Source organism: Euprymna scolopes, chromosome 36 (assembly GCF_053919585.1).
Source record: "Euprymna scolopes isolate OS-2025 chromosome 36, ASM5391958v1, whole genome shotgun sequence".
In the NCBI taxonomy this organism is placed as follows: Eukaryota; Metazoa; Mollusca; class Cephalopoda; order Sepiida; family Sepiolidae; genus Euprymna; species Euprymna scolopes.
In genome coordinates, this window is record NC_136517.1 from 77,061,825 (window position 1) to 77,087,355 (window position 25,531).

A 25,531-nucleotide genomic window follows, 5' to 3' on the forward strand; every position below is an offset into this window, starting at 1 on the left:
CGGTACTAAATGGCCATTTTCCGGCTAACATTAAACGTCACAAAAATATTTTAAATTTGAATTGTTTGGTAAATCTACAGGAATAAGTATCCATCGATTTGAAGTTGTGACGTAATCAGTTTCAACTTGAGCCTTTTCTGTTGATTAATGCTGGGTGTTGTTGTCGAAGTTTCTGATGCATTTCATCCATTTGCTGACAGTACTTCCCTACCGTAATTATTTCGCCTGCATTAGAAAAAAAAACTAATGGATGAGATCGGTCGCAGACCACCAAAGAGTCAGCATGGTCTTCTTTTGGTGCAACTCTGGTTTCAGGAAGTGTCGTGGAGCTTCGTTAGCGTCTAACCACTGAGCTGAGTGTCACCAGTTGTCGTAAAGAACCCACTTTTCATCGTAAGTCACAACTCAGTCGGAAAACAGGTCGTTCTTGTTGCATAAAAGACGAGAAGATGTCACTTCACGGCGTTTCTTTTGGTTCCCGTTATATTCGTGAGGTACCCATGTATCATTTTTTTCTTTTCAATCTTTCTTAAGTCGTTGGAAATCGTCGTATACGATACGACTAATTCGGAAGCAAGGTCTCAAACAGTTGTGTGTTGATTGGCTTCAACTAAGGCTCTTAATTGATCGTTGTCAACATCCAATGGCCGACCACTACGCTTATAATCTTCAAGACTCCCGTTGCCGCTACAAAATTCCTTAAACCACTATTGTGCTGTGCGTTCCTATGCCAAACGCTTCGTTGATATCGCGAGCTTTTTGGCCTAGCTTGAATTGAAATTAGAAAATTGTGCGAATTTCCTTACTTTTTCATCTTGTATTGAACGTTTATCCATTTGTTGTACAATACTTCACTGCCGTAATGGTTTCGCCCCCATTCAAAAACTAATGGATGAAACCACCAAATAGTCAGCATGACCTTCATTTAGTGCAACTCTAGCTTGCGGAAGTGTCGTGGCGCTTCATCGGTGTCTAACTACTAAACTGAACATTGCCGGTTGTTGTAAAGAACCCAATTTTCATTACAAATCACAATAAACGAGTCGTTCTTGTTGCGTAAAAGAAGAGAAGATAATAACAGCGTTTATTTTGGTTGTCGTTCAATTCGTGAGACACATTTTTATCATTTTTTTTTGTCTTCTCAATCTTTCTTAAGAGGCTGGAAATTGTTGTATACGTTACGTCTAACTCGGAAGCAAGTTCTCGAATAGTTGTGCGTGCATTGCCATTCGGCTAAAGCTCTTAATTAATCGTCGTCAACATCTGATGAAAGACCACTATGCTCATCATCTTCAAAACTCTAGACGTTACCATGAAATTTCTTAAACCACCATTTTACAGTGCGTTTAGCAGTGGTTCCTGGGCTGAATGCTTCGTTGATATTGCGAGCCGTTTCAGCAACTTTTCGGCCTGCTTAAATTGAAATATTAAAATTGTGCGAATTTGCTTTTTGCTATCTTTTTTCACCGATTAGATAGATTCTCTTTAAAATGATATATAAAGTAAAGTTATTACAACGAAAACTTGAAAGTACAGGGTGGTCACTAGAAAAGCGGGAAATTTGTTAAACAACGATTTATTTTTACAAAGAATAATTTTTACAAAGTTTTTCAAAGACAAATGTTATATTATACTCATAGATACTCAAAAAGTCATCCGTGCACTTCACTGCAGCGTCTAGAAATCCAAGCTCGTGTGGCGTTTTGAAGGGTAACTTGTGGGATATCATTCCAAGCTCTTGCCAAGCACGTGTTCAAGTCATCAATAGAGTGTATGTCACGTCGACAGTTCTACATCTCTGTTAATAACAAGCTCCAAGCACAGTAATCCATGACATTTAAGCCTGACCTTTATGAGGGCCAATTTTTCGGTGCAATGCAATCAGGAGTAGATTGCCGAAGAAACTGATTTGAAGTCCTTGCTGTGTAAGTCTTGGCACCATCCTGCTGTCATGTCCATGTTTGGTTCTCCATTACATTTCGTATATCGCTAAACATCTGTGGACACATCTTCTCACAATAAACTTGCTGGTTTAGTGTTTTTTTCTTCCTGCCTTCAGGACTCTGATAATATCCTTCAAGAAATCGAAGCTTCGTTTTGCCATACCATGAAACAGCAGCATAAGAAAGAACAGATGGCTGCATAGTCATATTCCACAAGCAGATCATCCTCAGGTATGTAAGTTTTTACATGCATTTCTCGGTAAATGCGATCATTTTGTCTGGTCAGTAGCGGTCGCAAAGAGAATCTTGCTTCGTTCGAAAACCATACTCTTCTCCAAGCAAACTCTGGTTCAAAACGAGCAATCAGAGCAAGCGACTTGTTTTCGCGCATTTCCTGATGTCACTCAGTGAGGAGGTTACATTTTATTCGACGGTAGCATTTCTTTGAGAATTTCAAACACTGATGTTTTCGATATATCGAGATGTCGAGCGATTTCTCGTTAATTGAAATGACGTCTCTCTATTGCACCGCTTCGCACAGGTGAAACAGCCAAATCCTTCACGTGCTTCGTCCGAAATTCGTTTCTTTGGTCCCGTTCCTTTTTGGCGAATGCCAGCTGCTTCAGGACCTTCTCGTTTCAAATTTGCAACAACATTATCAAACTGATGCTTTGTAATCGTTGAAAAAACAATTCGGTAACACGGCTAGACATTAAAAACATTATCTTTCATCGAGCAATTAATGATATAGATATAAAATTTTCAATAGGTTTTTTAAAGTGCAACAGAATGTACATTACATAAAATAAATCCAAGGTATTTTTGATTCAATTTAAATTAAATTTTTATACCTTACTTTGTAAAATTTATAAAAGTGCACTTTGAAAATAAATAAATTTCAAATTGAATCTTGTACCTTTATTTTTAAAGCCTATAGTAAAAACATGAACTTTTTTTTCTAACTTGTAAAAAATTCCGCAAGAACTTTCTTCTCAGTATAATACATTCAGTTTATAAGCTTGAATTCGTTAATGTTCGCGAGGCTTGGTTTGCTTGGGTAGAATGTAATCCAATAGACTCCTCGGTTATTTAATATTAAGAACGTAACATTTTTACTTATACATTAAAGGCACCTTGTCTGTGTGTATCTAGGTGTGTCAGAGTGTGTGAGTTCGTTCCCTATATAATCCGAAACAGGTAAGCAGATTTTCTGAAATTTCACTCAAATCGATTTTGTATCTGGGAGTGTTCTTAGATAGGCTTTGTGTCGAAATGACTCGGATAAGTATCGAAAATCGAAAAAAATTTGATTAAAAAAGGAAGTCACATTTTGACCAAAGTTAACACCGTAAGTGCATTAATGAATGTTCCACACTTTTAACATTTTTATTTTCATCGAAATTGGTGAAACCGACCATTTCTTTAATCAGATCTTTTGATTGCCTGCTGTAGTTGGAGACTTACAGTAGAAAACCTACTGTTAATTTTATTAAATTATTTTTTATATCATAGCGTGAATCAAAGTTTAAAATTTAAAAGTCAAGTGTAATGGTTCAATTGTGCTCTAAGCAGAAGCATTTGTTTCCAACGCGCTCCTGCCTTATCAAAACACCGTTAATTTTATATGCCGGGCCCTTCTGATTGTGCGGTGATAAAAAAAATCATCAAATGCACGTTTGATGCGTTAGGTTTATAAGGGAGGTAACTATTAATCGGTTCAGCTATTTTGGAGTCCGCAGGGAACGAACACACACAGGCACATACACACATACAGACACACAGCCACACACAGTTTGTGGTGCCTTTTACATATTTTAAAGAAATATCTTTCTGGTTTCCTGCAGTTGTTTACTTTATCTGGATTAATAAAACTTCCAACGAAATAATTATCTACCTTTGTGAGACATCTGCGTTATCGACGATTTGTGTGATAGTATACACACTGAAGTAATCACAATTTAACAAAGGGGGGTAACTTACTCTGACTCTATAACTGATTTAATTCCTTTGTCGATGCAAGGCAGGTTCTCTCCCTTGAAAACTACATTGTAATCGCTCACTTCCACCTGACCGACTTGATCCAATGTAGTCTGCAGTTTTAGATTCCGTAGAATCTCGCTTGGAACATAAAGTTGTGTCACGACCCGTTTTGACTGCCCCGTGAATATTACAGATTCGGTGTCGTTTCCGGTAATGGCACCGATTAAACTGGATACATTAATTACTGGCAGTGTTGTCTGAAAGAAATAGAAACATACCCTTGTTGATGAAAAAGAAAACAAAAACGACTACAATTTTTTTTTAAATCTTCATTGAAATTAAGTTCTTTTTTTTTTCTTGAAATATCAGGAAGGATGATACATTAATATTAATTAAGATCTGAGTTATTTTGTCTTGTTATGATTTAAATTGTAAAGTTTTTTTTTTAAATAATATCTTGGGTTATACAATGAGCTTCTAAGAATGGCGGATAAGTTAAATTGAGAAATAAAGAATTGTTGACTATTAAAATTATTTTATTTTCTAATGCGTAATTTTTTGTATTTATTTTTTTTATTTTTCGAAACTATTATCTCTTGTTTCCCTGCCTTACCTGATCATAATATCAAAAAAGCATTTTTTTTTTTTACTTCTCTCAAAAGCGTCTACTATTCTTACCTTTGTAATGCCTGTCGTGTCTGGCGCTGCATTCAGACTGAAATCAAACTCTTGAGGTGTTTGTGATCCGAGCTTGACTTGAACCTTCAACGGGTTACTTCCTGTCGCCGCGTCCGTCAATTTAACAACGAGTTGCATCAGTAAAGTTGAACGATCAAAAAATGGACTCGGGTGAACGGGATCAGTTCCTGGAAATTTTCAAAAGAAAAAAAAATAATTTTTTTTTTTTTTTGTAGAAAATATTATTCTATTTTGATTTAGTTTGGTTTATTTTCTGGAATGGCTTACAAGAAAGTCTTTCTAGTGCATGTAGATGGCAGTGATTGTCGATCAGAAAGTCAGAATTAAAAAAAACTTCCGTATTATTACAGGGTGTAACGATAAACCTGTTGGCTTAAAGAAAACAACTTTATTTTAAAAACTTTTATTGAAACTAGCCTGTGTTGTTATGAGGCAGTTAGTTAATGAACATAGTTTGTTCCTAGGTGTAGTTTTGGTTTTTGGATAGGTGTTGTCTCAACGTTGTGCCGGTGTGTGTGAGTTGTATGTCTTTAGAACAATTAATTAACTGCTCCATAAAATACACAGAACAGGACTGTACGAACGTACCAGTGTATCAGATTCAATGCACCATATGCAATATGTTTAATATTGGAAGTACAATTAGGCGGTTGCATATCCGAATCAAAGAACACGTCACTACAATGACCTTGTCCTTTTATAAACACATATCTCACACCCACAAACTCAATAAATATATAATTCTTAAAATACTAGCAATCGAAAGAGACCAAGGAAATCTGAAAATGAAAAGATCGTTATTGATATCTATAATATAAAGCTTAATGTGTGTGTGCGTGTGCGTGTGTGTGTGTGTATGTGGTCACCAATAGGCTCCTATATGGTTGACTATTTTAAAAAACTGATTACATATAATGATAGAAGATAGGAATGGGTATGTTTCATCTGGCAGGATGGTGGTTCATTAAAATTGTGGGGTCTGCGTTTACTCCTGGTCCACAAAGTATGGAAATAAAAAATTTAAAAAGTTAAAAAAAAATTTTTTACAATTGTTTTTGATATGGATGTACATAATAATGCTTTAATAAGTATTTTTTAACTTAAATAGGGATGGTATAATAAAATTGTGTGTTCTACGTTCGCGCTTGGCCGCCATTGAATGGAAATAGGAACAAACTTTAGTAAAGACTTTTCATATCTATCTGCGTAAGTATACTTTGATAATTATGTTTCAGTTTGAAGAAATATGGTAGAATAACATTGTGGGGTATTTGTTCGCGCCTGACCTCCATAGAATGAAAATATGTCACAAAGTTTAACAAGGTTGTTTAATATAGATCCACAGAATATTGTGACAGGTGTTTCAGTGTGAACAGGTATGGTATAATAAATTATAGGGTTTAGAAATGAAAAGGGGTTTAGATATGAAAAGTCTTTATTAAAGTTTGTGCATATTTCCATTCTATGGAGGCCAGGCGCGAACGCAGAAACCACAATTTTATTATACCATCCCTATTTAAGTTAAAACATACTTATCAAAGTATTATTATGTACATCTATATAAAAAAAACTTGTAAACGTTTTTTTTTTAATTTTTTATTTCCATACTTTGTGGACCAGGCGCGTACGCAGACCCCACAATTTTCATGAATCATCATTATTTCAGATCAAACATATCCATTCCTGTGTCTCGATACATCTTCTATCATTATATGTGATCAGTTTTCTATAATAGTCAACCATATAGGAGCCTATTCGTGACCAGACACACGCGCAGACGTTCAACTTTATGTTATATATATATATATATATATATATATATATATATATATATATATATATACACTTGTGCCCGATATTATTCATACCCCTCGGATCTTTGAGATTTCTATAAGAATATTGCTCAAACCAGAAGGTAGACAATATTAAAGGGATTTCAAACAATAAATCAAGCATAAGCATTTAATTTAAACTCAACAAATAAATAAATTATGCAAGTTTGAAACATTATACAAAGAAAAACAATAATGGCACTAGTTCAAAATTATTCATACCTCTCTTACTAATAGTCAATAGCATGCCATTTATTCTTAATAACTGCCTGTAACCGTTTGGGATATTTATCAACAAGGTTTTTACAAGCATCAACACTGATTTTTGACCATTCTTCAATGCAGTAGTTCTCCAAATCCCTCAAATTTCTAGGTTTCCGCTTTTTAACCTCAGTTTTCAATATGTGCCAGAGGTTTTCGATAGGGTTCAGGTCGGGACTCTGGCTAGGCCATTCCAAAACATTAATTTGATTATCCTCAAACCATTTCTTGACTATTTTGGCAGTATGTTTTGGATCATTATCCTGTTGAAGGACCCAGTTTGGTCCTAAATGGAGCTTCTCCGCATCCTGTCTAATGTTTTTCTGGAGTATCTCCAAATATTGCTCCTTCTTCATGGTTCCATCTATCTTGACCAAACTACCTGGACCACTAGCCGAAAAGGAGCCCCAAAACATTAGGCTACCACCACCATGTTTCACCGTGGGTATGGTGTTCTTTGGGTTGTAAGCTTCTCCTTTCTTCCTCCAAACGTAAGACGCATCCATATGGCCAAACAATTCAATTTTTGTTTCGTCAGTCCACAAAATACTTGAGAAAACGGACTCTGGAGAATTCACATGGGTCCTAGCAAACTTTAGACGTGCTGCAAGGTGTTTTCCGGTGTGCAATGGAGTCCTTCTTGGTCTTCTTCCTTTCAGACCATTTTCATGCAGAGTCCTTTGCAATGTTTGCCTTGATATTTTTATGCCAGAAGACTCCAGATTTTCTAAAATGTCCTTATTAGTGGTGGTTGAATTTGAATTAACACTTCTTACAATATTCCTGGTGGCTCTAGCAGACAGTTTCCTTTTCCTTCCTCTACCAATCAAGTTGTTTGTTGTGTGGTGGCTCTGGAATTTTTTGATGATGCTCTGTACTGTTGCTGTAGGGACCTCAAATTTCTTGGAAATTGACTTGTAACCTAAACCATCCTTATGTGAATTCACAATTTTAGTCCTAAGATCATTACTAAGCTCTTTTTCTTCCCCATTCTAATAATTTTTATTCTTTTATTGGTTTTCAGTTGATATCATTTTAATTTCTGAAAAATGCAAAAAACGAAATGAAATTAATCAAAGGTTGTATAAAAGCATTCAAAATAAGAATCAAACAGGAAACAAACAGTCAGAAACTCGATTAATACTGAAAAAATAAGGGGGTATGATTATTTTTGAACATTGCAGATTTTATAAATAGCTGTATATTTCTTTTATTACAAGTATCCCGAGATTTTAAAATGACGAAAATGATCAGAAGAGGTTTATTAAGAATATGTATCAATATGGACGTAAACAATAAATTCTTACAAAAGTTACACCTAATAAACTCAATTTTCAAGGGGGGTATGAATAATATCGGGCACAAGTGTATATATATATATATATATATATATAATAAAAATTACAATTAAATTTACCAAAATGATCCAAGATGGTAAAATTAAAGTATAATATAAATATTAAAGAATTAATATTTATAAAGTTATCTCAGCCAGATGTAAAAGCTCGATAAAACCAAATAGGAGATAGAGCTTATAATAATAATTTTTATGTCTCGGCAGTAGAATTAAAAGCATATCTTATTTTTCTTTTATTAATATTATTGGAATTTTTCCCCCCTTTTTCCCTTGTACACATTTTTGTGAATTATTCCATGGATTTCTGCCTTTGGATTATTTTGGACCATCTTCCAATTACGGGATTTCCTTGGATTTTACTTGTGCAAATGGAAATTCAATTAACTTTCTTGAAGTTATATATTTGGATTTTACCGTCACTGGATTATTTATCTTCCACCAGACTATCCATTCACGTGTAATCACCTTTTTCTTTACCATATTCCCTCTGCTTCACTTTTTTTTTATCAAGTAAGATCTTTGACTTACTTGTTGTTTCATCAAATACTTTTGCATGCAAAATCCGATCCTGCATTTTGCTAATTCCTACCCTCAGATGAGAAGGAAAGTATTTCTTCGAAACTCCGCGAATTAAGGACTATCCACTTATCAAGTGTTTCCTTTTCAGATTAAATATGCTTTTAACTCTTTTTCAAAGTGTTTTTAACATGTCTTATTAACTGTTTGATCGTATTCAAACACAGTAGTGTTTGAATATATGGTTGTGTTAGCTTTGCTCATTTAGAACTGCTTTAAAGCTTCACCGCTCATTCTGACAAAAACGACTAGTTGTTGAAACTAGAAAACAAAAGACAAGATATTCCAGTAAAAAATATAAGAAATTTATGACTTAAAATATTGCAGCATTAAGAATTTATACATAATCTTTAATTGAATTTTAAAAAACCTTAATGCTGCAATATTTTATTTTTACTAGAATATCTTGTCTTTTTATCTAGTTTTAACAACTGGTCCTTTTACTTTTCTAAGTTTAATCTTAACCATATTACTGTCCATGCTCGTATTTTTCAGTTTATATATATATATATATATATATATATATATATATATATAGAGAGAGAGAGAGAGAGAGAGTAGAGTTTAGTTTCCTAGAAGTACATCCAATAAACCAACATGTGTCTACCAAAGAGTGCTCAATGAGTGAACAGAGCAGGTATATTAAATTCATTTATACAAGCATTGATGGCTACATATATGCACACATGTTTCTGTAATCACGCGCGTTGGGGGATTACGTCTTCAGGCCAAGAATTATCGTCGAGAACTGATATTTGAAACAAATAACCCACACCTATGTTACATTCTAACTTTCTAAACGAAATAAGAAAATATTTTTGTTTGAAATATCAGTTCTCGACGATAATTCTTGGCCTGAAGACGTAATCCCCCAACGCGGGTGATTACAGAAACATGTATGCACATATGTAGCCATCAATGTTTGTATAAATAATATATATATATATATATATATATATATATATATATATATATATATATATAGAGAGAGAGAGAGAGAGAGAGAGTAATTTATAAAATATATATGGCGATTAAGCTACACTGAATATTCGGCGTTTCATCCACTCTAGGATTCGTCAGGCTTATGCGCGAATTCTGTGGTTGTTTCTCGTTTTTATATGGTCCTCTTCTGTTGAGGATTTTAGTTAGCCAATCAGCTTTCTAGTATCCACCGCGCCCCTTCCAATCAGCCAAATGGGCATGCATTTTATCGAACAAAGGATCTGTTTTAGAACTAGGTTAGTGGTGAGCACTTTGAAGTAAATACTTAAAGTCTACGCATAAATCTATACTTTCGTATATTAATTTTATGTGATTAAATGAAGTAGTTATATATATATATATATATATATATATATATAACATCAACAGACTGTTTCGCTGTATTACAGCTCTTTAGGGCGGCTAGAATAGCAGCTAAACTACCTCAAGTCAGTTTTGAACCTCGACTGTCTTCTGTTGAAGAATAAACAAACAAAAAACTGTAATATATGGTGTAAGGATTGGTTCTGGTCTGTAATATAGAATGTCTTTATCTGTGAACCAGATGGCATTGTTTTTTTTTTTCTCGCGATTTCTCATGATTGCCTGATGTTACAACAGAACTGTGATTGAATTAAAAAAGAATATCGTTTCTATTTTGTGGTCATTAATTGTTTACATTTTGTGCTACTTCTTCAGAATAATAACAAAAACGAAAAATGAATTGCAACTAAAAACAATATTATTTACTTTGTCATGTCAAAATTAGTAACGTATCCAAAAATTACGATAAATGATAAGTACGTATTATTTGGATTCAGCAGACTACTGTTCACAACTTGGATTTGATTTTTACAACGTTTCGGTCGATGTAACTTCCACTCTTCTTCAGGTGTATCTTGTCGAACTCTGGAATTTGGAGCAGGACCCATTATTTACTTCACGTGGATAGTATACTTTTGTTCCGTCAACCATGACTGGATAGAGGTCCTAAGTAATTCGCAGTCAGCACTTCTAACTGTTATGATAATTGGCTGGTGCAAAGATTAGTATGCAAAATTACTTGATGATTAGATTATATAACTGTATTTGTATACTCACCGACATTTGTTACGGGGCCAAAATTAATTCCGGCTTTTTTCAGCATGTTGGAATCAGGGACTTCAACAAAATTGTGTGCCTGATCGATGCAACCCAAGCCGCTGCCAACAGCGATGACTCGCAGCGTGCAAATTTCAAGTGACGCAGACGTTGTAGAAATATTGACCATCACTGATATGGACGAAAGGGGAGGTATCTTAACGCTGATGTTGAATCCTGTAGCATAACCAGCCGGTTGGGAACTCATATTAGATAAATCTATCACGTCAACACGTTCTGTTCCACCCTATATCAATAAAACAAACACAATGAACTATTAAGATAATACATGGTCTATTAAGATAATACATTGCCTATTTAGATAATACATGGCATATTTAGATAATACATGATCTATTTAGATAATACATGACCTATTAAGATAATACATGGTCTATTTAGAAAATACATGATCTATTAAGATAATACATGGTCTATTTAGATAATACATGGTCTATTAAGATAATACATGGTCTATTAAGATAATACATGGTCGATTAAGATAATAATGGTCTATTAAGATAATACATGGTCTATTTAGATAATACATGGTCTATTAAGATAATACATGGTCTATTAAGATAATACATGGTCTATTTAGATAATACATGGTCTATTTAGAAAATACATGATCTATTAAGATTAATACATGGTCTATTAAGATAATACATTGCCTATTTAGATAATACATGGTCTATTAAGATAATACATGGTCTATTAAGATAATACATGGTCTATTTAGATAATACATGGTCTATTAAGATAATACATGATCTATTTAGATAATACATGGTCTATTAAGATAATACATGGTCTATTAAGATAATACATGGTCTATTAAGATAATACATGATCTATTTAGATAATGCATGGTCTATTTAGATAAGGTCTACTAGAGGCAGTGGATAACGAAAACACTTGGTGATGGTTTCAAAATTTGACTTGAAGGTTGGGACAGCAGCCCTTATATGTGCGGCACAGGAACAAGCGCCCAGAAAAACTTGTGCGAAGTATCACATTGATAAAACGGCTGAAAGTTTCCTATGTTGACTATGTGGACAGAAAGTAGAGAAATTACAACCTCTCGTTAGTAGTTGTGAGAAGATAATATGAAAGGGGTACAAGAGACGGCATAACAATTATTGTGATAAGGTCTATTGCCAAAAAAGGGGGTTGGAATGTGTTGTGGGATACCAATAACCCCTATTTGAGAACTAAGTGGAATCAACCAGTCCTATGAATACCACTGGTTTTAGAGACATTCATACCATGTCTAACCGCATGCTACAAACACGTTCCTCTCATACCACTTTAGTGGCTTCTGTATTCTTTATGATAAATACATATTATATTTTATACACTTTACACTACTTGTGGTTTCTTTCATTTGTGGCCCCTAGAACGGGTCTATGACAGAATGCAATGAAAATAGTATGAACATGTTCCAGAAGAGATGGTGGGGAGTGATAATGTGAAATTATTGTGGGATATGAATATTCACTGTGATTATGTGATCATGTGATTGAAGCAATGAGACCAGATTTAGTCTTGTTGGAAAAAAGGAATACAAGGCAATAATCGTTGCAGTAAGTGCTATGTAGAGAAAAAAGAAAAGAAATAAATTACCAAGAGTTGAAAAAAGAGATAAAAAGATTGTGGAAGTTGGAAAGGTAGAATTTTAACTATTGTGATGGGAGCTCTACGGAATGTGACATACGGATTTGACAAGTGGAGCGAGAAAATTGGGATCCATTGTAATGCTGGAGTACTTCAAAAGACTGCCTCGTTTGGGAACTGCCAAAATCTTGCGGAAAAATGGATAGGTGTTGATATTCTTATTTGTTGTTATTCACCTATAAGCATAAAATCGGCAATAACAAGAGCCAGACACAAAATATGACAAAACTTGGATGGGAAATAAGGTTACAAACATAAAAAAGAAGGCAAAACGATAAGCAGGAAAGAAAGTGACGTGGAGAAAATTGAAAATGGGAAATGTGACTGTCAGGGAGAGGCTAAACAAGAAACACGAAGATCTGAACCAAAAAATAGCAGCAAAAGAAAGAAGATTAAAACGATATAAATACAAATCTAAAGAGTACAAGCAAAACAGGACATTTGAAAACAATGAAAGCTAATTCTACCAAAACGTGAACGAAGGAAAAACAAACACAGAACAATCAAACCGAACAGAAACGCAACTGTATTAGAGTAAGATATGGGAAGAAATGGGAAGATATGAGTAAGATATGGGAAGAAATGGGAAGATATGAGTAAGATATGGGAAGAACGACAGGACCACAACAGAAATGCCGATTGGTTGAAAGACATGAAAGAAGAATTACAACAAATCAGCAAGGAAACCGTAAAGAAAACCATAGGAAAAATCGCAAACTGGGGAGTACTAGGATACGACGAGATACATGCATACTGGTTAAAAAAATTTACAACTCTACACGAAATACTAGCTCAAAACATAAAAAGATGTATACAGGAAACAAACGTACCAGCCTCGAGGACAAAAAGCAGAACTATGTTGATACCGAAGGACACAGAAAAAGAAACCGCCCCCAGCAACTATAGGCCTATCACGTGCTTACCCACTGTGTGGAAAATATTGACAGCACAACTGAGCGAACAAATCTACCACTCCCTGAATAATCGTGGACTTCTTCCCGAGGAACAGAAACGATGCCAGAAAAGAAAAAGATGAACACATGATTTGCTATATATAGACCAAAAGATCCTAAAAGAGGTAAAAAGAAAAAAGAATTTAGCCATGGCATGGATCGACCACAAAATGGCGTACGACACGATTACTCAAGCATGGATAATAAAATGCTTAAAAATGTATAAAATACCAAGTAGAATCATCAACGTGATTGAAAATTCAATGAGAACATGGAGGCTGGAATTAACAGCTGATGGATAACACATAACAGAAATTAACATGCAAAGATGCATCTTCCAAGGAAATTCACTATCACCATTACTGTTCGTCATAGCAATGATGCCCCTAAATAATATACTGAGAAAGTGCCAAGTCGGATACATGTTCTCTAATACAGAGGAAAAAATGAACCACCTAATGTACGTGGACTATCTGAAACTTTTGGCAAGAACCAAAAAAGAACTAAAGACACTAATAAATCCCATCAGGATCTTCAGACAGGATATCCAAATGGAGTTTGGAAGGGAAAAGTGCACACTAGTAGTTATGAGAAAGGGAGAACTAGAGATGACAGAAGGCATGGAACTACCCAGTTAAACGGAGATGAGGGCCCTAGGGGAACAAGACGCCTATAAATACTTGAGAGTTCTGGATGCAGACATCATCAAAGAAACAGAAATGAAAGAGAGAATAGGAAAGGAATATCTTAGAACAACAAAAAAACTCTTGAAAACTAAATTATATAGCAGAAACCTAATAAAACGTATAAATACATGGGGATTGTCAGTAGTAAGATACTCTGGACCGTTCACGGGGTGGACTATAAGAGAATTGAGACAGCTCGACTAAAAGATTATAATCTAGTAATAAAAGCATAAAATAGTTTAATTATTTAAATAAAAAATAAAATAAAATACAAATAAAAATTAAAGGAAAAATAAATAAAATAAACAAAAGGCTAAAGTAATTTGAAGATAAAGAAAATCGATATTTTTATGATACTTTAATTCATCATATATATATATATATATATATATATATATATATATATATATATATATATATATTGGCTAATAGGAGGGGGCGCGGTGGATACTAGAAAGCTGATTGGCTAACTAGAAACCCTCAACATATATAAAAACAAGAAGCAACCACAAAATTCGCGCATAAGCCTGACGAATCCTACAGTGGATGAAACGCAGAATATTCAGTGTAGCTTAGTCGCCATATATATTTTATAAATTACTATATATATATATATGATTAGTTTTTTTTGGAAAAAGAATTCCAGCAGAGTGCTCAATTAAAAGGAAAATCCAAATTGTAAGAGCGTATTTATATTTTGTGTACAGAAAGTTGTTAGTTGAGACAGATCATTGGTACCGTCGGTTTCAAGCCCGATAATAAGGCCCGTTTAAGGTATCCTTATCAAGCTCTCGAATCAAGAGACGAATATTGGCTGAAGAGAGCTTGATAAGGATACCTTAAATGGGCCTTATTATCGGGCTTGAAACCGACGGTACCAATGATCTGTCTTAACTAACAACTTTCTGTACACAATATATATATATATATATATATATATATATATATATATAAAACAAATTCAAATCACGTAAGAAAGTAAGAATATTTATAATAATCTATAATCAACATAATAAACAGGATAATAAGAATGTTAATATTAGATATTAAATATAACAATATTAATTATTAATCACAGTAATGTTGATTGATAATCATGCAACTAAAACAGAATGCTATAATCATAATAATAGAGAAATTATATATATAATATAGGATCATAATAAATAGAAGAGGAACTATATACAAAAAACAGAAGTAATGTTTATGGATGATTATGACAGCTTAACAAAATACTATTATCATAATAATAGAGAAATTATATATATACCCCTATATATATAGGGTTACCCCAAAAAACACAAGCTAAATGGAGGCCATCTAGAACATATGCTGTAGAACGGAGGAAAAAAGGCCAAAGACCCTAGTGTTTTGATGTGATATTTTGAATATAATAAACTATTATGACCAAAGTTTTATTTCATTCGGACAAAACACTAAGAAACAGGGCCTAATTAGAGTTGGGGCCGTTTTTTTTTTTGGGGGGGGGTACCCTATATATATATATATATATATATATATATATATATATATAGGATGTAACTAAATAGAATAGGAGCTATATATAAAAACAGAATTAATCTATAAATTTTAAATTCATAGATTGTAAATTGTATATAAAATATGTCAGGATTAATTATTAATGTAAAAATTAAAAAGTTAAAAATAAAAAAGGAAAATTTAATTTAAAATTCAATATTATAATTTAAAATTTTAATTTAAAAAGTAATTATTGGTGCTTGCTATCATATTTAAATTTAAAATTATATTGAAATATGCAATAGACTAAATAATTTATAATATACTTATATGAATGTATGCACATATATACATATATATATATATATATATATATATATATATATATATATATATATGCATGTGTATATGCAAAATGTAAAAAAAATTAGAATGAACCGGCATTTTAAATCAAACAAAAAACAACAGCATTATATATATATATATATATATATATATATATATATATATATATATATATATATATATACAATGCATATATATATATATATATATATATATATATATATATATATATATATATATATATATACAATGCTGTTGTTTTTTGTTTGATTTAAAGTGCCCGTTCATTCTAATTTTACAGCCAATTAAAATCAAACGGAAACAACAGCATTATATATATATATATATATATATATATATATATATATATAGTTATATATATAGTTATATATATAGTTATATATATATATATATAAAATGCTGTTGTTTTTTGTTTGATTTAAAGTACCCGTTCATTCTAAATTTACAGCCAATTAAAATCAAACGGAAACAACAGCATTATATATATATATATATATATATATATATATATATATATAGTTATATATATAGTTATATATATAGTTATATATATATATATATAAAATGCTGTTGTTTTTTGTTTGATTTAAAGTACCCGTTCATTCTAAATTTACAGCCAATTAAAATCAAACAGAAAATAAAAGCATAGAGAAGTGAACTACATTTCTTACCTCTTGAAAATGGAGGATGCACCCGAAAATATTTGAGGAGATATACCACTTACAGTCATATAAATAAATAATTATTGAAAATTAATAATCCCTTTGAATTATTTTTCATTATTTATTTGTTTATCTGTTTTAAACGACTGGATATTTCCTGCATTGACAAGCCATAGAACACGCACTTTTATCCGATAAACAATGCTTCAAGCAAACTACGACATACTTCAAATAAATGCATATCATTTTCCTCAAAGACGAAGAAAGTGTCCTGTTTATTTGAATCTAACAGTCCTTGTTATATGCGCTCGTTAACATTGACCCTGAACTGGTAACTGCGTTCTTAATTTACAAACTCCCTAGTTCTCTCTATTACACCATTCTCTATCCAGATGAAAATATCATACTGACTAAGGGTTTGTATAGATGTTTTACAAGGAACCAGGTTACCCCTTTTTTTTCATTTTAAGCTAACCACGTTAGATGATTACATACTCTTCTCTAAATCAGCTATCTCATTCACCGCATCTACTCATCTGCACGTAATCTCTTGACACATGGCTCAGTTGCCACACGAAGGCATGACCTAAACTAGCATAGTGACACACAGGCGACCGAAGCAGCACTTTCATAGGGACACCGTGGGCGTTTGGAACACAGTACGCATGCTCACGTTTTCCCGTTTCTGCTCATTTGTGGCCTTTGTAATCAGTGTTAGTCAAGAGACAAATGGAAACGGATGTACCTTTCTTGATCTATTTATCATTGACGAAATGAAAGGCGAGATAAAGAGACTAAAGAGACACAATTTCTTTTCTGGGCGGACCTGCTTGCCCACCATCTTTATTTTTTTCGTCTTTAAAACATTTTTTTCAGCGAATTATTATATAATAGATACTAGTCTATTAGAAAAATAAAAAAAATGTCAATATATTTTGCGCAGTTTCTAATGAAACGGTCTAGTAAAACATTTTTAGGCCAAATTTCGCGAATTTAGCTTTTTTAAAGTAGTTTAGCCTTTTTTAAGATTTCACTTTTTTTTAAAATAATCGCAGAATAAGGCTAAAATGCTTAAAAAAGGCTAAATTTGCGAAATTTAGCCTAAAAACTTCTAGGGGTGCTAAAATAGGTGATCGATTTACTAGAAACTGAGCACCCCTACAAATATTTAAATTTTTTTCTTTATTTATTTTTGATAATCTGATAGACTAGTATCCATTTGATTACAATCCGATGGAAAATTAAAATAAAAGATGAAAATAAAAAAAATAGACGGGGGCAATGTTCTTCATGTCCACCTTTTGCGTAAAGCTGGCCGAACTAAACATACATTACTTTCTTTTGTCATTGCACTGCCGAAGTTGTTAAAGGTTTACTAAAATGGTTCCTTACCGGGACAACATCCGCAATTTGTCCTTTGAGTGTCCAGAGTGCCCTTTGGATGACGAATATCTGGGTGTTGTCGAAATAAAGCCCGACAGTAACCCAGTCCTTAGAGTTGTTCGTTAAAGCTGGGTGGTCCTCCATCTTTACTGTAATAAGCAATGATATTCTGTTGTCTACATCAGAATCGAATTCGCGGGTCACGCACATGTCGGTCATGTTGACGAAAAGTTGGTCATATCTTTTGTCATGAGATCTGGAAAACAAACGAGAATTATGATCAGATAACAATAAGAAACTTTGAGTGTTTGTGTGTGTGTATGTGTGTGTGTCAAACTAAAAATCAAAAACTACACAAGACACATCTAAGCTGATATATTTTTTCAGCCTTGCTTTGATATTTTGTGTTATATGTCTTCTGTTTTGTATCAATGGGAGCATAGTTGGGTTGGAAGGCAACATTTAAAGAAATTTTCTTTCATCGATGTTAGCAAAATTTGGCAACAGATGTAGCAACAGTACTACATCCTTGGACGTACTTGGCTCTTATACAGGTAGAAAATTGCATCAATAATGAGATATCTACTGGAGCGGTAGAATGATCCCACCATTTTTTCAGCAGCAGGAGTAAAGGTCAGACCCAGAAGCTTGTCAAAACATGGAGTCTCCTCAAGACGAGAGCCATTCATTTCAATTGATGTCAGACGATGATCAGAGCATTGATGATGTAAAGATAGAAACTTGATATTAGATGCATTAAAATTAACCAGTCACCTCTTTCCCCATTGCACCGCGTACTCAAGATCAGAGGAGAGAGAATCAGAGATAACTTGTTTACAGCATTTGAAGTGTTGGCATAGATGGTAGTGTCATCAGCATAAATGTCTACAAATGATCTTAGGATCTGATTTGGGAGATCATTTATGTAGATCAGGAAGAGAGTTGGGCCCAAGATAGACACCTAAGTACTCCGGCATTAATACTGTGAGCTTCTTCTTTCTGTCCATCAACCACTACTCTTATGAACCTATCAGAAAGAAATGATTTAATAATCGAAAATACATTTCCAGCTGTACCGTAGCTGGAGATCTTGTGGAGTACACCTTTATTCTATACCCTATCAAATATGTCAAAAGCAATTGCCCTAGAAATGAAGAGATTAGCTAATCCTATGAGATATAACTGTAAGCACCTCTGCTATAGATCTAGCAGAAAGGAAACCACATAGCATGTCACTAAGGAGGTTATTTTTGCTGAGATGGTTGACTACTTTTCTATTTAACACAGATTCCAGCAACTTACTCATGACGCACAAGAGACTTATTGAAATATGCTGAGAGAGATATGACCGATCACCTGAATTTTTAAATACGAGACATACTGATGCGGTTTTCCAGGGTGTTGGGAAGCAAATATCCTTAAGACAACGCTTAAACAGTTTGTAATCATGGGAGATAGTTCTGATTGAAGTTTTTTCAGCACTATAATTTGAATGGCGTCAGGGCCAGTTGCTTTATTGGAATCGAGGTTTTTGATTAACTTGGCAATATCACACACAAATATTTGTATGAGGCATAGCGTGTTTTCTGATACAGGTGGAAGTACGGGGGGGCCTGATCGCATAGGGTAGAATTAGCTGCAAAGTTCTTGGCAAAAGAATTTAACTTTGTCCGATGCTGACAAGATTACCGCAGGTCTATTAATGATGGTTGGGATAGAGCACACGCTTCTATATAGGACCATGTTTGTTATTTGACAAAACTGGTGGGAACCAAGCTGCTGCTCAGCTATTTTGGACTTGACGGACTGAATATATAACTCTCTCGCGTCCTTTATTACTTTTACAGTGGTTGCTGGCAGTTCTGAACGTGGATTTAGTCTCAGCAATGGAAATAGTGATTTCTGTGCGCAATGGCAGCAGCATATTCTGGAGAGAATTACGGATGGCTGTTAAGTCTTTGCTGGAGTTTTTTTGAAAAGTATGAAGCGGTATTTACCTACAATTAACCATTCCATCAGATCTGATACTATAGAGGACACGTTCTTTTTAAACATGGAACGCAAAGATAGATCTAATATAAATACGGAGTTATCTCAATCAGTCATAGAGTATCGATATACTGTACGATGGAGAGTTACATTTGGGGGCTTATTACATTTTGTTTTTATCTTAATTGAGACAACCGAATGGTCGGAAGATTTCAGTGGAAACCGAGCGGAGGATAAACATAGCTCAGGGCAAGTTGTGAGAAAAATATCTAGGAGACTTGCATACTGACCGTCAGTGTCGGGCACACGGGTTGGTTCGTGAGCAAGTTGAGTTAGGTCATAAGCAATAGAAAATTCGTGACAGAACATTCCCTCATCATCGGTCTTGTTTTAGTGGACTAGCCATTCCACATTGTGAACATTGAAGTCTTCACATACGTGAATGTTACCCGAAGAATGAGCAGACAGGATGTGGTCGATTTTCTCAGATATGCTCTTAAAGATTGTAACTTCATTGTTTGGACGTGATAGAGGGCAAATATAAATGCAGCATTGTGAGCAAGTGAAACTCGGAAGCACATATAAGGTAATTTAGGGTCTTCTCTGGAGATGTCCTTACAACATGGAAAGCCATCTCTAATGCAGGCACATATTCCATGCCCATGGCGATCTTGGGGTCAGATTTTGATATTAACTTAGAATATCTTTTAATCACGAACTCATCTAGGGAGATAATCGATCCAATGCCTATTTCGCTTAGAAATAATAGGTCTGGTTTAGTCTCCTGTAATTGGGTTTCACCCTCTGGAAGGTTGAAACAGAGATTCCTGATGTTGAATAAGGAGACGTTGGAAGTTGGAGTCCTGGGTTTTAATCATGCATTCTTTCTGGGGACTTTTCATGATGGAGTTTTGGGATTCGTGGAACAAGTCGACAGTATTGGTTAAAACAGAGCAGAGGGGGGAAAAAAGGAGAAAAAGAAGCGAAGAAATATTTTTTGTTGACCATGATAAGGTAAAGCTGAAACAATTACCCACTTGTGTGGAATCGAGAAGCTCAACTAGAAACTACTGCATGGTCCAGAATCCATTCACCAAATGTCAATACAGCAGCCCCAGTACGTTCCACTTGCTGATAGGACGACCTCCTCAGTGATTAATCCAAGGTTCAGGTCCCTGACTATCAGGCGGGTAACGTCAGCCTAGTAAAACGTTTACTCCCAGCACTCTTATTAGTCTATAAGGATAGAAATAGGAGCAGAAAATTTCCGACATCTCAGGCGACTGCTAACGCAAAAATACTGCCGACCTAGAATACAATTTTTTCTTCTCCCTTTGTCAGAAAAATCACTCATTCTAAACAAGGACTGAGAGACAAATTAGAGAAGCGAGAGTTACGGAAGCTGCCGGCAACGCATTCACAATGCATTGTCTACTCTTCATTAAAACATGATAAGTATTCTACTTAATATAAGTTCAATTGACCTGTTTAGGGGAAAGTATGGCGATAGTTTCTCCTCTCACTAACTGGAATAAAGAAAGAATTCAGTTGGAAAAGTTTACGTATGTAATATTTGAGTAACTCGGGCGTTTTCCTCAAGTCATTCCCGACTTGATTTGAATGGAAACTGTCCACTCCTTTTGCTAACATATTCGACGCTATGCGGCGCTTTATTAGCATGACTATTTGAAAAGTATATTCAAAAGAATATCGTCGTCCGTATCTTTTTTTTTTTTTTTTTTTTTGCAAAAGAACGCGTGGACAGACAAAATTGGAGAATGTGTTTATTTGGAGGAAAATAGTAAGCGAATCACAAACCACAAATTAACAATAAATTCCAATAATAAATCTTAAGTCTTTTTGAGTTGAGTGGACAAGTGTGAAAAGAAAAACAATTAGGTAAATAAATTAATGCATAACTGAAATAAAAACGAACTAAAAAATGTTTTGGTACTTGCACAATTTAATGAAGACATGAAAAAATGAAGATATCGAAAAAGAAAGTTTAAGTGAAATTTTTTCGGAGATCTTCAATTCAAATTTGATACGTATAATATAACCTTTATACGATATTTTTATTTTTTTGATGTCTTGATTAAACTGTACAGGTACCAATGTTTTTTTTTTATTTACCAGAATTCAATTAGTAAGGTTCACGTATCTAATTCTTGAGTAACTCGGCTGTTTTCCTCGAGTCATTCCCAACTTGATTTGAATGGAAACTGTTTACTCCTTTTGCTAACATATTCGACGTTAGGCGGCACTTGATTAGTATGAATATTTGAAAGGTATACTAAAAAGAATAGCGTCGACATTTTTATTTATTTATTTATTTATTTTTATTTATTTATTTATTTATTTTTTGCAAAGGAACGATTGAACTAACATTGGTTCAAATTTGGAGAATGAGTTTGTTTTGAGGAAAATAGCAAGCGAATCACAAGCCACAAATTAACAACGATAAATTCTAACGATACATTTTAGCAGTAGTTTCCTTTGGAGGGGTGAGGGGTGGGCAAGTGTAAAAGAAAAACAAATAAATAAATTAATACATACATAGTTGAAATAAAAACGAACTTTAACAAAAAAATTATGTGTACAATAACATACAAAATAGATGTTCTACAAAGCGACGAACATCTTTGTCTGGTTCAACATCAGACAAAAGGGATACATACCTTCTTGAATAGTCTTAGACGAATAATTCTTAGACATGCTGTCTTGAAAATAAAGACACTTCCCTCCGAAGAACTCATAACGACGAAACTATATTCTACACATAACACTTACTTTCATAATTGCGACTTCTTCGGTTTCTCGGAGAGTACACCTGTTTTTCTCTTATCATTAAATTTTAGCTAATTCCGCAGCCGAACGCTTCCCGACTGATAAAGCTAACCTCCTCTCCTGGGCGGCTTATAACTCTGTGTCTCTAATAGACTAACTTCCTGGTCTGTTCCGTGAATATATATATATATATATATATATATATATATATATATATATATAATTCTTTTTTTGTTAATTTGATTCTATTTTTCTTAATACATTCTTTTTTGTTATTAAAATATTTTTTATTAAACATTGACAATCGCAACCATTCAATGTTATGACGCCCACCTTACAGATAACAATGAACTCTTTTATTTGCTAAAAAAGCCGGAAATATATACCTCTCGGCGTTATACACAAATTATGGGCACTTGGTAGTCGGACTGACGTATAACCACTGTTTTTTTTTTTTTTTGCATTTGCTTTTTTTATATATATTTTGTTTTCTCTAAAGTCCTTGCTGTGTCTTTGTTTCGGACCTTTACCGGTTCACAAAACTGGCGACGAGGACAATTAAGGAACTCGAACGTATATTATCCACAACATTGGTGGCGTGGATTTGTTAAAGAACTTATGTAACCCACAACACTGGAGATGGAAGATTCTTAAGGAATCTTTATTTAAGGACCTTAAAATATAACGCCAGAACACGGGGACAAGGATTATTAAAGAACTTGTATTCAGGAACCTTAAGAAGAACAAACGTGCAGAAACAAACGGTAACAACCTCAAAGTGTGATAAAAACAAGCTTTAGCGGTAGATTTGAAAAAATCTGCCATTTGGGTTCTTTTTTAACTAAAGTGAATTTTCTCTTTTTCTCTCAAAGAAAGGTTAGTGATTTCATTATTTTAGTCCAATACTGGGTTTACTTTAAGAATAAGGGAATATTTATTCTTGTCTTTTTATTTTTCGGCCTGAAGCCACTTACTTGTTCACAACAGAATCTCATAAAGAATTGTTAGCCGCAGGAAGAGTTCTCTTAATTTCTGAAAGAAGACTGATCTAAAATAACAGAAAATGTAGACAGAAAAGATAGAGTATAATATCAGAACAGATACTACACTTTGCTTTTAGCAAAAAAAAAAAAAAGGATTGACATACCTGAAACACAACATTTTCTATGCACTGACAAATCGATTAAAAAAACTTACGACGAAACGAATTTTGCATTTCTATTAATGTCGTCTGTCTTTACACACGGAAGATTTCTTCCAATGTGGACGGCACGAATATTGCAGAACGTGTATTCGGGTCCATTGGTGTCCGCTGGAGCCAGGGATTCGATATTTAAGTTCGGGAAGAATGAGCCAGGTATGAATGTTAAGTTCACAATAAGGTCAGTGCTAGCACCAACCAGGACACTTCCCGAACCCTGTGCATAGTCGACGCAATAACCTGGTGTCATGTTAGCCTGGAATAAAAGAAACGAAAGAAATTTTGAACTTGTGGACCGACGTTAGATTTTCACTTACCAGTTGAGTTGCATACACTATTATAAACCCATGTTGAAACTGAGCACCTAGGATTAAATTCTTCGTCTTTCCTCTGACGAAAGTACTGCCTACCATCACTGCCTAGACCATTGAACTTGCTTTCGTCGCTAAAAAGCACTTTTAACCAGCATGAAGAGTCATGATCTTCATTGCATCTCCATACGGCGCTTTCTGTTCTTTACAGAAATCATTGGCTTGCGTCTTGCAACATATCCTCGCAAATTAAATTCCTTTAATCTGTTCTTGACAGTAGAAAGAGAGCACTTTTTAACAAGATTGCACTGTTGTTGGATTTGGGGAGCCGTTTCAAATCTGTTTCTTAGGCTGCGGATCTTGATACCATTGTCTTCCATGTTAGAAGAAACTCTATTACAACTAGATTTAGGGGCATCACGAACACTGCCGGTGTTTTGGTGCTTTTGCACAGTCTACCGTACCGTTTTCTCATTATATTTCAATCTGCAGCCGATTACTCGATTGGATAAAACCAGAAAGGTGGAGATTAATGAGCTCCTGACGATCACTAAGAGAAAGTCGTGGCATATGGCCTAAATGTTACGTTGTATAACCTGGAACAACAACAATTACGATTAGAGATGCTTTGTTGCCTGTTAGTGGATATTTTAAACTGACTTGGGGCCGATAATTTAAGCTAGTTTTAAGCGAATTTGTTGCTGCGGACTTTCTTTTTGCCTCCTCAATTTTAAGTTATTTTTTAAATTGACATGAACAGAATATTTCAATTAAAAGTCAAATATGAACAGGTAAAATCGTAGAGGAATAAAAGCTGAATCAAATAACGTATAGGTTGTTTAAAAAGTTACATCAAATTTAGCTTTAATTTGCAGTTTTTGGAAAAATTACAAGTGCGGACTTTCTTTTTGCCTGCACTGTATTAATATTATTAAAAATGCCTTCATTAACCGTGACATTTATCATTGTGCACCCCTCCCCCCAAAAAAAAGAATTTGTTATTTACAAAACTGCGGTATTTTATAGGGTTTGGATGCGTCTATTTTACTACTATCCCCCCCCTTTTCAAATGTATTTTTACTTGTGTACATTTAATTATATAATATCGAAAACGTATGGCATTATATCAAGCAACAGCTATGCAATGATAAAATTTCAAATTAAGAACTTGGATGCCCTTTCCACTGAGTATTGCTGCGGTCTAATTCAAGGAATTCACAAAAGATTGCAGAAGAGCTATGCTACTAAATATTAACTAGTTCATTGTG

General features: G+C 34.0%; 1 protein-coding gene across 1 annotated transcript in view; it reads right to left on the bottom strand.

Annotated features, from left to right (window-relative positions):
• The window catches only part of LOC145260618 (uncharacterized), a 204,443-nt gene that overhangs the window by 59,598 nt on the left and 119,314 nt on the right, over nucleotides 1-25,531 (bottom strand). Inside the window, exons 11-15 of the mRNA XM_080118930.1 lie at nucleotides 23,949-24,208; nucleotides 17,985-18,231; nucleotides 10,731-11,016; nucleotides 4,602-4,789; nucleotides 3,924-4,180 (exon numbers count right to left, since the gene is read on the bottom strand). Of these exons, the coding sequence (XP_079975056.1) occupies nucleotides 3,924-4,180; nucleotides 4,602-4,789; nucleotides 10,731-11,016; nucleotides 17,985-18,231; nucleotides 23,949-24,208 (1,238 nt within the window). The remainder of the gene's footprint in view (nucleotides 1-3,923; nucleotides 4,181-4,601; nucleotides 4,790-10,730; nucleotides 11,017-17,984; nucleotides 18,232-23,948; nucleotides 24,209-25,531) is intronic.